The 15,300-nt window shown below is 32.6% G+C and overlaps 3 protein-coding genes across 4 annotated transcripts; 2 read left to right on the plus strand and 1 right to left on the minus strand.

The window, feature by feature from the left end:
• Positions 1 to 62: 62 nt before the first annotated feature.
• Positions 63 to 6,549, plus strand: LOC103837412 (NAC domain-containing protein 101). Of its 2 annotated transcripts, XM_009113772.3 has the most exons (3): positions 63 to 4,579; positions 5,193 to 5,367; positions 5,533 to 6,549. In XM_009113772.3, exons 2-3 carry the CDS (start codon positions 5,208 to 5,210, stop codon positions 6,369 to 6,371), a joined length of 999 nt encoding a protein of 332 aa, XP_009112020.1. In that variant the 5' UTR covers positions 63 to 4,579; positions 5,193 to 5,207; the 3' UTR covers positions 6,372 to 6,549. The 2 variants fall into 2 exon arrangements, with proteins under 2 accessions (XP_009112020.1, XP_033135237.1); XM_033279346.1 differs by having other exon boundaries at positions 63 to 5,367.
• A 388-nt stretch (positions 6,550 to 6,937) lies between these two features.
• Positions 6,938 to 7,945, plus strand: LOC103837413 (40S ribosomal protein S20-2). Its single transcript, XM_009113773.3, has 3 exons — positions 6,938 to 7,147; positions 7,378 to 7,491; positions 7,605 to 7,945. Exons 1-3 carry the CDS (start codon positions 7,036 to 7,038, stop codon positions 7,745 to 7,747), a joined length of 369 nt encoding a protein of 122 aa, XP_009112021.1. The 5' UTR covers positions 6,938 to 7,035; the 3' UTR covers positions 7,748 to 7,945.
• A 3,469-nt stretch (positions 7,946 to 11,414) lies between these two features.
• Positions 11,415 to 14,237, minus strand: LOC103837414 (transcription factor MYB96). Its single transcript, XM_009113774.3, has 3 exons — positions 12,915 to 14,237; positions 12,526 to 12,655; positions 11,415 to 12,440 (listed from the first exon to the last, which is right to left on the minus strand). The coding sequence occupies exons 1-3, from the start codon at positions 13,045 to 13,047 to the stop codon at positions 11,696 to 11,698; spliced, it is 1,008 nt and encodes a 335-aa protein (XP_009112022.1). The 5' UTR covers positions 13,048 to 14,237; the 3' UTR covers positions 11,415 to 11,695.
• Between the last annotated feature and the right edge of the window lie 1,063 nt (positions 14,238 to 15,300).

The raw sequence follows: 15,300 nt of genomic DNA on the forward strand, positions 1-15,300 counted from the left end.
TTCATTCAAATATCTTCCACTAGTGTTTTTGAAGTTGTACATTACATTGATCTTAATCAACATAGACTAGTATACATGCATGTACATAGAAAAAAAATATAATTCATGAAGAATCAATATGATAACAAAAATGCATTATTGTTCAAGTATTGTTTACAATAAAAATTTATTTTATTAAATTTTTATATATACATTTATGCTTTACTTGAAATAATACTATAAAGTATTAGGAAACTCACGTGAAGAAAAGTGTCTTTTTCTCCCACTTTTGTTGAATAATGGCAGACCAACTGCTTACGGTTGTTAGATTTTACACATGGAATCTGTCTTACACAATTCACACTCAGTACAGTATTAGTATCTTTTCAGGTTCAGAATTTTTGTTTTTAAATGATAAATGTAATTTACTATACTACAACACATTTGCAAGCACTTTACAATAAAATGCTGATTCGGGTTAAGCATTTTCAACAAACCAGGTTTAGTACAATTCAAAAAAGATCTCCCAGACTGAACCACAATACCAAACAAAGCACGAGCGTCTCTAAACTTCTTCTCTTCACACAAAATATAAATCAACCAGGTGTGACTAACGAGGCCAAAAATCAAGCCATGTCTTTAACTACTTTAATTGCTTCCATGGTCAATCTAGAGTAACAGAGAGACTTATATAAGATTAACCGGCAGAAGCATTCTTGTTATCTCACAGAGAGTATCTAACATCCCAACAGCTTCATCCAAGTGACCATGACCGCACAATCCCTTAAACAATCGCTTGCAACACCAAATCCTTAAACCACTTCCTCTCGCTTTGACTTATTCAAAAATATAAAGATACGCCTCAAGATACTCATCTTTATTACAAAGCTCATCAACTACTAAGCTACAAGCGTTGTTACTAGGAACATAACTAGAAGCTAGCACTCTATCTAAATCTGCTCTGGCCTCATCAAATCTCCTTAACTTAACCAAACAAAGAACCATTGTGTTCAAAACCGACGAGTCAGGAACATTACCGTTTCTTTGTTTATTTCTAAATGTGCTTGGTACACTTGGTCGGTTTAATGCGTACTTGATCGAATCGGTACACTTGGTCGAATCACTTTTAGGAATCTAAACCGGTTTTATTATTACAAATCGAACCGTTACTAAGCTGTTAATAAAATACTGTAATAACTTTATTTCAATCCGTGACACTTTAATAGTTGCAATTACAATAAAATCTCTATTTGAATCAACAATATTGATTAATTTATCAAATATTAATTTTTAAATATTTACTGTATATTTTCATTTTTCAATAATATCTACCAACTAGAACTTTTATCTTTTTACCAAAAGAGGTAACTACAAATATATCTTAGTTTACTTCTTAGAAAATGTGTATGAGAGTTATAGAAACTGTCTGATTTGAGAAGATAATTAATACATCGATTCCATATTAAATTAAGTACAATAATTTCTGTCCTTTATTTGTTCTAATTTCATATATAGTCATATGATTAATAGCTATACGTATCATTATTATTAAGCGTATGATATTTTCTAAAATAAGAGAATAAGAAAATTATAAGAAAAATGAGGGAGTTCTCCATAATAATTTAGAATTATAGGCAGGAATGATGACAAGTTGTGAAGGAAACGTATTCACAAAGTGCCAATATATGAAGCAATAAAAGTAAAAGAGGTGTGAATATTTTGGCAATTATTTACACTTGAGTTGATTTTTTAGGGATAATTATACTCTCTTTATTTCATTATAAGTGTTGTTTTAGGTTTTGGCACACGGATTATGAAAACAATTAATTTTGTACATTTTATTTAAAAAAATATTATTAATTATATATCTAACCATATTTCAACCAATAGAAAGATATATTTTGCATAAAATTAATAAATTTTGCATTGAAAATCGAAAACAATACTTATTTTGTAACAAATTTTTTTTTCTAAAATGACATTTAATATAAAACGGAGGAAGTATTATTTACGACTCTTGTGCACGGGTAATTTTAGCATCTACTTTCTTGTAACTAAAGACAGACACTTTGATTGGTTTAAAGCTTACAAACAAAATAAAAACATAGCAACGTTACGAAAATGCTGCAATAATGCTCTTCATTTATGTTACTCGTTGCATGTCAATAATATGATTATTGAATAAAAGTCAATAATATCATGCCAACATTGCATTGCAAGAAAAGGTTTAATCAGTACACTAGAATAAAGGGTCAATCATGTCTAAGTCTTACTCTTAACACACTCTTGAAGATCTAAATTTTCTATTATATATTAATATATTATGATTTGCTTTAACAAGACAAAATCAAACTCTAGTCCCTATGATTTAATTTGTATGTTTGTTGTCGTCATACCCTTATAATTAAGCTTATATGACCATGAATACATTTTGATGGTGGAATTCCGCAACTCAACAATCAACCAATCATGAAATAATAGAAATTCACACCTCATCATCTGTTCTCTTCTTCTTTTGATTTTCTTTCGAATATGTAATTATAAATGCTCGCCACTAATTAATCTTCCAAGCATTTATTCTACGTAAAATTCAACGAGAACAGTCTACTTTCCACCGTTCTGGTCTTCTTATACTCGTTCGATTGTTCAAACGCGCGAATTCATCAAACAATATACTAACTCCTCTCTGTCTGCAAAATCATAACCATTAACCAATATATAATTATTATCGCTCTGGTCTCTATCAAAACTTGCTCTGTTTTATTTCTACACTTATCACTAGAGAGAAGAGAAAATGACATGATGAACCAAAAGAGAAAATAAAATAAGTGGTTGTATTATACTCTTGCAACAATTCAAATCCATACATGTGCCATGTCATGTATATGAGGTATCATCCAATAGAATGATAGTAGGTTACACTAAGGCCCACTTATTAGACCGGAAAAGAAAGGTAGTTCGTTGGCCATGGACTTGACAGTGGCTAGGACCACGTCGGCCTCAGATCCAATCATATACTTGCAAGTAGGACCAGCCCAGCGGCTTCAGCTACAAGATGATTTGGCGTGACTTTACCGGTTAGGATCAAACCAATTTAACCGATTGCTCTTCAAGCTGCTTTGGGCAAACAAAACGTGTGATATGATGGTTTTGTTTATATAATTATCACTTTTTCAGTTTCCTGAATGTAAAACTTATTAATGTGATTAGTACAGTCGGTTTGTGGGTCTCCTGACTCTCATCATCCAATGAGATAATCTAAATGTTTGTTTTGGATACAAATATACAATCAACCGTACTTGTTGATCGTGTGAAATGGTTCTCTAGAGCAAAATGTTATGCTCGAAAAAATTACTGGAAATGTTTCATACAGAGCCAATCATTCAAACTCATCGTTTAAGCTCTACAATTTTTATTTTATAGTATGCATGGATGTGTCTACTATATATATATACTGTACAATGTAAAATACACCCCAGTAAATGAGTTAGCCATCCATATAGTGTAATATGCACGTATTACTCACGAAGATAAAGTGTTAATGTATATATGTAAAAAGATACTAAAATGATATAGAGATTGCAGGAATAATCATAGTGTTTGTAAGTGGAGAGTTGAAGATAGAAAGCGTACTGCTGAACCACCTTTTTATTTTATTTTTACATAAATAGAAATTTCACAGACATATGAGAAAAAGAAAAAAATGCCATCAAAAAGAAAACAAGAGAAAGTCTAGCATTAGGTCATAATAATTCACCATAAAATCTAATGATCTATATGATCCTGTAATTTCTATGATCATTGCTTTATTCGAGATTAAATCTATCAACCCCTGAACGTATGAGTGTATAACGTCTTTAACAATTAAAAACTCGGTTAAGTTTTTGTCAAGCACACTGTATATAGTTATGTTGGGCGAAACTAAGAACCTCTCCTCATCGAATGAGGACTCAGTTGCGTGGTATTGATTCATCTGAATTCGATGTACCGCTACAAAAGAAAATTTTGTTTTGTTGATTGAAATCACGAATTAAAAGACCAACGTGGTATGAGTATACGAACTGGGCCAGCACCGAAGGCGATAACGAGCTTTTTCATCGCGATGATGTTCCCTGTGTTATTACGTAACCACTCATGTGAAGCCACGTTATTTTATTACTGAATTTCTTTATTTATCTTACTGTTTTTTTTCTTGAATCACATTTTCCCCCTTATAATCACATATAAAAAGTGAAAACTTATGCAACACTTCTTCAGGTAGAGAAAGAGGAAGACAGTGATAGCTTAGTTATAATTAAAGACCCCCAAAATCCAAATAGATTCTTGTTAATAAAGTATGAGAGAAAAACACATAAATTAAAATGAGGACATTTCCTTTTGCATCATGAGAGTTTTTGTCTCTGTTTACATTTATATGCCTATAAATATGTGTAAATATAAGCCTAGAGAATCCGCCATTATCGGAATACTCTTAAGTCTTTCATGACCTCAACATAAACAAGACAAGACGCTTTTGTCTTTTTGTCTAAAATCTACGAAGAACCAAAAGGAGGAAAAATTGAATATTCTGATACATCTTGCACATAAGAAGAAGACTCCAGTAAGTTTATTTCCGTATAGAGAACCATTTGTGATTTATAACTCTCGTGATGTGATCAAATTTTATATAGTATATCAAAAATGTTTAACCTTCGTACGAGATCTTGAGTTATAAGTACAACTATTTTCTTCTTTTTCAGAAAAGTACAACTATTTTCTTAGACAACTACATTGGGTTTCTCCTCCTTTTAATGGAAAAGTTTGGATCCTTATATTTCACGTATGACATTTTTAATGTTGTTCATGGTTATTTTTCGTCCCTTTAGTAACATTTTCATCAAATGTAGAGTCAAATAGGAAAGAAATAAAAGATAGGAAGTAATTATTGTTTCATTCACTAAGATTATGGAAAGTTAACTACTAGTTTGAAACCATGCATACTATGATTCTTGTTTTTTTCTTTTTAACATTTATGTGTGGAAATTCAATCTAGATATTATGAGTATATCAAATGTAACATTTTTTTTCATAATGAAATGATACTTTACCCATCTTTACGTGTGTGGAAAAGGAAGATACATCTCTATGTAAACTTATTTGAATACTTACTTTAGTTACATGCAAATCTTTACCGATGATGAATAAAGTATATGTTACAAATTGCCACATTGCAGAAAGAAAAAGATCAAATGGAGAGTCTCTCACACATTCCTCCCGGCTATCGATTCCATCCGACCGATGAAGAACTCGTAGACTATTATCTTAAGAACAAAGTTGCATTCCCTGGAATGCAAGTTGATGTTATCAAAGATGTTGATCTCTACAAAATCGAGCCATGGGACATCCAAGGTATGTGTGTCCTTGCATGGTAACATACTAGTTGTTAAGGTTCAGATGTTTCTAATTCATATAATTAATTGATAATATATATGCATTGCATTGCCTCGTGTTCTTTATATGTTAGATATTAATTCACGTTTTATTACATTCGGTAATGTCTTTTTTAATATGCAGAGTTATGTGGAAGAGGGACAGGAGAAGAGAGGGAATGGTATTTCTTTAGCTACAAGGACAAGAAGTATCCAACAGGGACACGGACAAATAGAGCAACAGGCTCGGGATTTTGGAAAACAACAGGTCGAGACAAGGCCATATACTCGAAGCAAGAGCTTGTAGGAATGAGGAAAACACTTGTGTTTTACAAAGGCCGTGCCCCAAATGGTCAAAAGTCCGATTGGATAATGCATGAATATCGTCTTGAAACCGATGAAAATGGACCACCTCATGAGGAAGAATGGGTAGTTTGTCGCGCTTTCAAGAAGAAACTAACAACTATAAATAACAACAATCCACGAACAATGATGGGATCATCATCAGGGCAAGACTCTAATTGGTTCAGGCAGCAAATGGATGTTGCTAATGGTAATTACTACCATTTTCCTGATCTAGAGAGTCCAATAATGTTTCAAGGCTCTTCATCATCATTACATGATAATGATAATAACCATTATGGTGTTGTACTAAGCAATATCCACGAAGCACCAAGCGCATTAATGCAACGAGATGATGAAGGTGATCATGGTCATATTATTACTAATGATGATGATCATATGATCATGATGAACACAAATACTAATCATCATCATCAACCAGAACTACCCAATGATGATCATAATGATCAACTTATGGACTGGCAAACTCTTGACAAGCTTGTTGCTTCTCAGCTAATCTTGAGCCAAGAAGAGGAAGAAGTTAACCAAGATCCTCCATCTAATAATGTTTCGAATGAAACATATAATCATCTCTCTGAAGAGAAACCATCTTTCTCTTGGGCTCAAAATACACACACGTAAAACATGTGTGTAAATCGGAAGGCATATATGATATATATAATTAATTAATTGAGGGTCATCATGCCTGTTAATTATATTTTATACCAAACTGTTTTTATTTATTTATTATGTTACTTTTGTGTCAACCGGTGTAACTCTCTAGTTTATAAAATATATAAACACAACGTTTTTTATAAGATTGTAAGAATAATGACACAAGCAGAATCAAAACATATGCAATCTGATAAAACTGAGACTACAAGTTTGGGAACACAAAGTGATAACACATGAACTGCTAAAACACAACACACTAAAGAAGACGCAATAGACAAGACTTGAGAGATGTGTCTAATACACAGACACACCCGTTATTTTTCTCTCTTCATAACAGTCAAGAGTCTCAAAGAAGGCTAATTAATTATGTTCGTTACAAAAAAATAAATAAAATAAAGAGGCTAATTAATTATTGCCAGCCACAAAAGGGCTCAGTTAAAAGGCCTAACGTAATTTCACTAAGCCCATCTAAAACACTTTGAATGATTGGGCCTCACAAACCCATTACACATTTAGGGTTTTTGTTCTAAAGTCTTTAATATTTAAAGGTTAAAAGTTATTTTCGTAGCTTTCATCGCCGCCTTCGTCGTTGTCGTCTCGCAGGTTTCTTTCACTTTTGAATTTTGAAAACATGGCGTATGCTGCAATGAAGCCCACGAAGGCTGGTTTGGAAGAGCCACTCGAGCAGATTCACAAGATCAGGATCACTCTCTCCTCCAAGAACGTCAAGAACCTTGAGAAAGGTGTGTTTTAAAATCTCTTCCTTTTGATTTTCTTGATCTTAATCGTCTCATTTTAGCAACTACCGCCTTGATGATCTTAAAATAGTAGGGTTCATACTATTTTAAGAAACCTTGTAGATGAATCAATATAAAAGGGTTTAGTGTTTAGTTTAATTCGAATAAACTAAACCATAAGTGATTGAACAGTGAAGTAGTGTGTTTGATGTCCTTATTGTTGTTTGGTGGTGTAGTGTGTGCTGATTTGGTTCGTGGAGCAAAAGACAAGAGACTCAGAACTAAGGGACCAGTGAGAATGCCCACCAAGGTTCTTAAGATCACTACCCGTAAAGCTCCTTGTGGTGAAGGTATATACAATTCCTAGATCTATCATTAGTATGGTTAGACTTAAAACATGCGTGATTAAGCCTAATCTCCTTTACTAAGAAACTTCAACACTATTTTTTTATTTTTTTAATAGGAACCAACACGTGGGACAGATTCGAATTGAGGGTTCACAAGCGAGTGATTGATCTCTTCAGCTCTCCTGATGTGGTGAAGCAAATCACTTCCATCACCATTGAACCTGGTGTTGAGGTCGAGGTCACCATCGCCGACTCTTAGATTTCCTTTTTTTTTTCTGCAAAAGACAATCTCTTACACTTCTTGTCTCTTGGGGTTGAACTGGTGTTAACCAATGTTTTGTTGTAGTGGAACTTAGCTCCTGTGTTTTCTTAGTTAAAGGAGATTTTGTTTTATCCAGCCTTCATTTTCATCTATCAAAGGATTTGATCATATTGTTTTGTTAAATTCTCGAGAAAACTTGAACGATGTTTACTAAACAATATGCATTTGTGAGAAAGCTAATGATCCTTGGTTTGTACATAGAGACCATTTGATGATGTGAACTGACAATGATTTTCCGACGAAACAATAGTAGCATTCAACAAGATCATACCTTAATAACCGTTAAGCAACGGACGTGAAAGTTCCGAAAAGATCAGCAATAAAGATCAGTAATAAAGTTCGCCTCTACCACCACCACGACCGCCTCTCCTTCCACCACCACCACCATGTCCGTTATAACCAGGAGTCATCATGTTTTCAGGCAACGGGAGGATATGATCAACGCACTTCCTGTAGCTAAAATCATCAGCAGAATCATCTTCCCTAACAAGAAAGAAGCACCTGCTTTTCCACATCGGGTGTGTTCTCACTTGGAAAGCTTTGATCTCTCCCCCCCCCCAATCTTCGCGTCAGGCTCAGAATGCCCCTTCCTTCTTGATCAGATCTAGCAACACCATGTGCTGAAAAAATGAGCAACCAAAAACATAACTCAGTCCAACAAGTTGAGTTAGAAACTGTAATATTATAATTTTAACCACACTAAGACCCCAAAAAGGTTTGTAATTCCAAACACAAGCCACTATGAAACATGATGCTCTCTTACAAGTACCTAAACACATTACATAATCTTATATCCACAGTCATTATAAACAATCAATAAAAAGAGACGAGATAGTTTCTATAAAAATCACAACTTTGATCATAGAAAATTGATAAATCCTTGCATAACCCAATATACTCAATCAAAAAAATCTTATTGAAAAACTGAAACTTTACAATTAAAAAGAACAAAGAAAAAAGAGGAGTCAAACCACTCATATGCCAGCATTAAGCATGCCCGTTAGCTGTCCGAATTAGGTTCGGCTGGTTCGGATTTCTTATACTATGCTCATAAATCTAATTTGATTGAGATTTTTTTTTTTTTGAAAGAATGTTAAATTTATTCAAATAAAACAACATTTTGTACAAACTAATGCATGTGAAAACTAGAGTAGTTTGAATGTTTTAAAAGCAGAAAACAAAGATAATTTTATATTCTCTTGTCTCGAACCAAGCCGCCATTGCTCGGGTCAAGTGCTTCCCACCTTTTCCTAGTAAAGAACTGATTCTATTTCGAGTTTGTTTGTCAATGAATTTGACTAAAATCCATGGAGTGGAGGCTTCTGAACCGTGCCATGCTTTCTACCATTCCTCTCCATCCAAATCGTGTGACTCGCAACTTGGAAAACATACGTACCATGCTTTCTACCATTCCTCTCCATCCAAATCGTGTGACTCGCAACTTGGAAAACATACCGCATCAAAAACAGTTTGTATGTGGTAATTTTTGAATTAGTTTAGATTCATTTTTACGGATTTGCGGATTCGATTCAGCTATAATAAATGTGCAAAATCATTTATTTTATATTAAATAACTAATAAAATGGAATAAAAATATCTAAAATATATATAATTAAATATTTGTTAAATGACTTAAAATAGTTTAATATAATGCAAAATAACAAAAAAAAAGCTATGAAATCTCTAAAATACTACTCCTTCTGTTCCTGAAAGTATGATTTTTTAGATTTATTTTTTGTTCCAAAATGATAGATTTTTTAAAATTTAAAGGTACTTTTAGTAGTTAATGTTGAAAAGTTGTATACTTTTAAAAAATATTAATTGAAAGTATTTGAATTTGTTGAATATTATTGGTTTATATTTATTAGAAAATGTATAGTAAAATAAATAATAAATTCAATTGTAAAAAGTTAATTATTTTCTTAATATGCGTAAGTACTCTAGAAAATCTTTATTTCGGGAACAGAGAGAATATAAAATATCTAAATGACCTTGACATGTGTACAAAAATAATAAATTTAACTAATTTGACATATTTTCTGATCATAGTTTGGATTTCGGTTCGGATTAATGCAAAAATTCCTAACTCTAATACTCCGTCCGGATAATTTTTATAACAGTTATTAAATTTCAGATTTGGGGTTTGGTTTCAGCTTAGATTTTGGATTTGGTTTAAAGCACCCAAGCCTAGCCACTTAGCCAGCATAGAGGATTTTGACATTAGATTAAAGGAAAATTCTTCTTCCCTAAAAAACAAAACAATATCATCATGCTACTAGACTCTGCAACACAGCTCAATCTACACACATCCTGAAACATTAGTCCAGTTTTATCCGAAAGCTTTTGCTTATTATACCACATAAAGGGACTTTAAACAACTAGTCCGGTTTTAATCGACGAAGTTAATGTACGAGATAAGGAAGCCAAAGAAGTCAACGATTAAGCTTTAACCTTAAAGTGGAGAGAGTGCGAAAATAACTATAATCGAAAATGAGATGCTTCGGTGGCTAACGCATACTCATGACTCTTCACAAGTCACAAGTCTCATAACCAGCTTGCTCACTGTGTTCACAGGCACAAGTCAAGCCCTTCACATGTTAGCATTTAATACTCTTTTTCTTTTACATAATTCTTTTTTTTTATCAAAACATAATTCTTGTTTCTTATTCGTATATTTTCAAAGTTCCTTCCACCACTAGTTTTTTGCCTCCTTCATTTATTGTACGCATGTTGTATACTACAGTATAGATACAAAGTTCTTCCCGGCTCTTGATTTACTAAAATTTATTAACAAGCCTAGTGGGTTATAAATTGGACACTAGTAACTCAGTGATGTCAGCACAAATTATGAAACTAATGTCTTTGTTGCTTGATTTTATATTTCTATCACATTAAGTTTGAACATTATTTGTCGGATGCTGGATATACATTGCTTATTTTGATTTTAAAAATACCCAAATGCTTCTCAAACTTAGTCATAACTTTTATGAAAAGAGCAAAAACATCGTTTATGAAATCTTATTACAATCTCTGTAATCTTCATTAATCGATTTTGTTCTTAATCGATATTGTAGTACTTTTCAAAAAAGGAATATTATTCTTTTATTTATTTAAAAAATCTATAATCTATTATTGATATTATTCGTTTATTTTTAGGTGAACTGAATAATATTCATGTCAACTGAAAATCTACATTATCAGATAGTCGTCAAAACATTATCACAATTACAATATAATTAAAAAAATTTAATGTAGTCATAATGTTTGAATAACTCCAGTAGGTGGATTCTTTATATTACCATTTAATGACATTTTGTCTCAGGGATTATGATTGATTTGAAAGGACAAAATGATAATAGTAGGTTGTTGTATCTCCGTTCAGATACAAAACACTAAGGTTTGCGTAAAGAATGATGTTCATTAGATTTTCAAGTAAAAAGTTACTTTAAAGTTTAAACTCAAAATTTCCATTAGTGAAGTAAAAAATTAGAAAACGAAATCAATATAGAAAGTTGAATTTTGTGTAAAAAAAGGTTGAATTTTGTGCGTGTAAAGTTATACAATATATCAATGATTCCTTATATACATTATAAGAAGATTTGAATAACCAGAAACTGTGAAAGACATTTGTATATATGAGCCATAAAGTACAAAACACATTCATTAATAAATTAGATGGGTACACGTACACCCTTTGTGTTACGTTCTGAAGATACAATTAAAAAGAAAAATAGATTATATCACCAAAAGGGGAAAAGAGTGTTGTAGAGCTAAAAGCTCCTAAAGACTCTAAAACCCTAATGCAATTATAAGCATACATATTATAGGTTAATACTTATAACTAATTAACTCTCATATTCTAGAAATATCCCACTTGATTTAGTTCTAGCACATCGCTTCTTGTCCTTCTAACGACATGGCAACCATATTCTCATCAAATAACCATTTCTCAAACAAAGATAAAGATCCTTGCGATATCAAACCAGGGTCTTGCTCCATTGTTATCACCGGTTTGCTCTCTTGGTCATGGAAGAAGCTTGTCTCCTGAGTCAAATTATGAGTTTCTTCCATGGAATTGAAGCTAAAGAAAGACTGTTCAAACCCTTCTCCGCCTTCTTCGGTAGCTGCTGAAACAAGTGGTCCGGTCTCTGAAACCGGTGATGATGAGGATGTTAGAGTTAATGATTTTGGTGTGTCTTTCATGAAATCTTGAAGCAACCGAGCGATATTCTCAGCACTTGACGCATATACCCCTGATAGGCATTGAGTAGTAGTGGTGATTGTGGTGGTGGTAGAGGAAGAAGAAGAGAAGCTAGGGATGTTTTGTGGTATGATTGACAATGATGATGATGATGGAGAAAATTTTGATGATGGTTTTTTGTCTAAAGATAAAGCCTCACATAGAGCTTGCTTTGCCATGTTGATATCTGTCTGAAGTCTTCTCTCCCATTGACCTTTGTTTGAGCTGTGATGTTGCTTTTGTGAAATAGTGTGTGATGAAGTGAAGCCATCATTATCTTCTTCACCAGATTCATTGATCTTCTTGAGTTTCTTCTTCAAATGAGTGTTCCAATAGTTCTTTATATCATTGTCTGTCCTTTCTGGAAGGTATGATGCGATGGCTGCCCATCTATACACAGAGAATAACATATTTAGATCTATTATATACTCTAAGGTAGTTTTTGGACATATATGGATCATGTGCATGTATGTACCTGTTGCCTAAAAGGGCTTGAAGATGAACAATCATCTTTTCTTCATGCTCAGTAAAATTTCCACGCTTAATACCGGGTCGAAGATAATTAGTCCATCTTAATCTGCAGCTCTTGCTACATCTTCTCAGACCTAAAACACCAAGTTAACAAATATTTCAACTCAATAACTCAAGGAAAACGGATAAAATGGTAACTAGAGATGTGTGGACAAACGAGTCGATGAAATAACTTAGGCTATTTATGACACTCGTATTTAATTCATACCAACCAAGGCAGAGAATATATAAATTTAAACCTCTAAATAAATTTTAAAATGAAAAAAAAACGTAAATTAAAAGTTCAACTAAACAAACAAACTAGTTTGTGGTCAAGAAACTACAAAGACAAACCTGTGTTAGTAGGGACAGCTCTCCAGTTTCCAGGACCATGTTCTTGGATATAAGAAACTAAGATGATGTCTTCCTCTGGTGTCCATGGCCCTTTCTTCACTCCAGTCTTTTCACAACAAGGTGGTCTTCCCATTTGTCCTTTCTATACGAAAATATATAGCTAGCTTAGGGCAAGAAATTATCCCTTTTAAAGGGTTTTGATAAAGCTTATAGAACAAAATCTTAAACTTCGTGGTTTTCTTTTAGAAAGGTTTCAGAAAGTTTTGAGGATTAAGACAAAGAAAGTCCAAGGGTTTCGTTTTGTCTGAAGAATTGGAGAGAGCTGAAGGTTATATTTATAGAAAAGTGAGAAAGATAGATGAGAGAGAGAGAGAGAGCCGAAGAGCTAATTAGTAAGTAATTAATAAATTAATGGAAGAAAAGCAACAATAATGAAGGGGCCTGGCTTTGGCTTTGCTTTCAAAGAGTCAACATGGACAGCAAAATGCATTTACTCTCTTTCTCTCCAAAGTCCAAAGTCAGCCTCCTGCTCCTATCCTCCTATCTCTCTCCACACGGTTTCAAACAGAAATATTTGTTTTGCCGTTTACTTATGCCAAAAAAAAAACTAAATAAATGTAATATACTTGGACCGGTGCCTGAAACTCGAAACTCAAAAACTACATAATTTTTTGCATTTTTTATCATCTACAACTTTCGCATATACTCCAGATGGTCAAATGAACTATAAAACGACAGGAACAAAAATACAAAACACTAGTACTAGACATCATCTAAGTAATTTTTTAAAAAAATTTGGATAAAAGTAATAAAGTTTAGTTATATGTTTTCTTAAGATTAATATCAGAATTTATTATTAAACTTTAATAACCAAACTCAAACATTGACATACACAAAAAACAGATCATGGCAACCTATAATAATCTCGACTGATTAATTAGTTACTTATGTTAACTGTGAAATACTTTTTCGATGAATATGAGCTAGTTATTTTTGTTAGCCACTGAGTTGTAAATCTCTTCTAGGCGTATATTTATATCATACATACATGATACATGAATGTGATATCCATATCAACGTACGTAGATTTAGAAAATTCTAAATGTTCATGTATGTATGTATGTTTGTATGTATGTATGTATGTATGTATGTATGTGTCTGTGTATATGAATATATCTCAGTTTGTACATTCAGAACCGTGTGGTGCTGATAAATGCTTGAAGTATGAGATAAAGGAGGTGGCACCGAAAGAAGACAAAATAAATCAGAGAAAAAGTCTAATATTTCGTTATTGCTTGTAATTTCATTATTGATCAGATAAATATAAATAGCTTATAATAGAGGGTGGGCTTCTTTTGTTACCAAAATTTAAGTTCTATGGCTTAATAAATACTCCATCTATTTTATATTAAGTAGTACTCCCTCCGTCTTTTAATATAAATCGTTGTAGAGAAATTTTTTTGTTTCAAATTATATGTCGTTTTCGGTTTTCTATGTAAAATTTATTAGTAATTAATGTTGTATGACCAACGGTAATATATCTTTTATTTTTCAATTGGTTGAATTGTGGTTAAGTAAATAATTAATGATGTTTTTGTTTAGAAAATATAAGCAATTAATAGTTTTCTTAATCTACGTGCATAGCTATAAAACGACTTATATAAAAAAACGGAGGGAGTATCGTTTTAGACTTGTGCTCACGGATTAATGAAACAATTAATTTTGCATGTTTTCTATATAAAAACACAATTACCTATACACCTAACCATATTTCAACCAATAGAAAAATTAATAACAGAATAAAATTAATAAATTTTTCATTGAAAACCGAAAACGACACTTATTTTGTAACAATTTTTTTCTCTAAAACGACACTTAATATGAAACAGATGGAGTATATTTCTGAATTTCCACTGCTGAAACTATATCTGGTTTGTGGTGGCAGTAATTTCTGGTTCAGGTATGTGGTTACGATTATGCGTATCATTTCGGTTATTGACGTATTGAGATTCCGATGCTCTTACGGATTCAATTCTGGTCCTATCCTATATCTCATTGGTTTTGTCGGATATGGATGAACGATTACGGAGAGTCTCTGCTTTGGTTCGTGACAAGAATGTTATTTCTGGTTCTCATGTGAAGATCCAAATGATTTTAGTTGTGTTACGATGTGACTGGATCCAATGGAAGTACCATCTTAATGTTGTGCAAGCTTTGAGGTCTCTGCCAAAATGGTTATTTGGATAGAAAATCATTTCAAGTCTACAAACAAGAATTCTTGACTTATTTTTATCCGTAATTTGAAGACTGGCCCATTTTTCTCAGCTTATGTTTTAGTAATCTATCATTTCGATTTTTTCATATCTATGTAGTTTTATATGAATTG

The sequence above is a fragment of the Brassica rapa genome, chromosome A09, assembly GCF_000309985.2.
Source record: "Brassica rapa cultivar Chiifu-401-42 chromosome A09, CAAS_Brap_v3.01, whole genome shotgun sequence".
Lineage (NCBI taxonomy): Eukaryota > Viridiplantae > Streptophyta > Magnoliopsida > Brassicales > Brassicaceae > Brassica > Brassica rapa.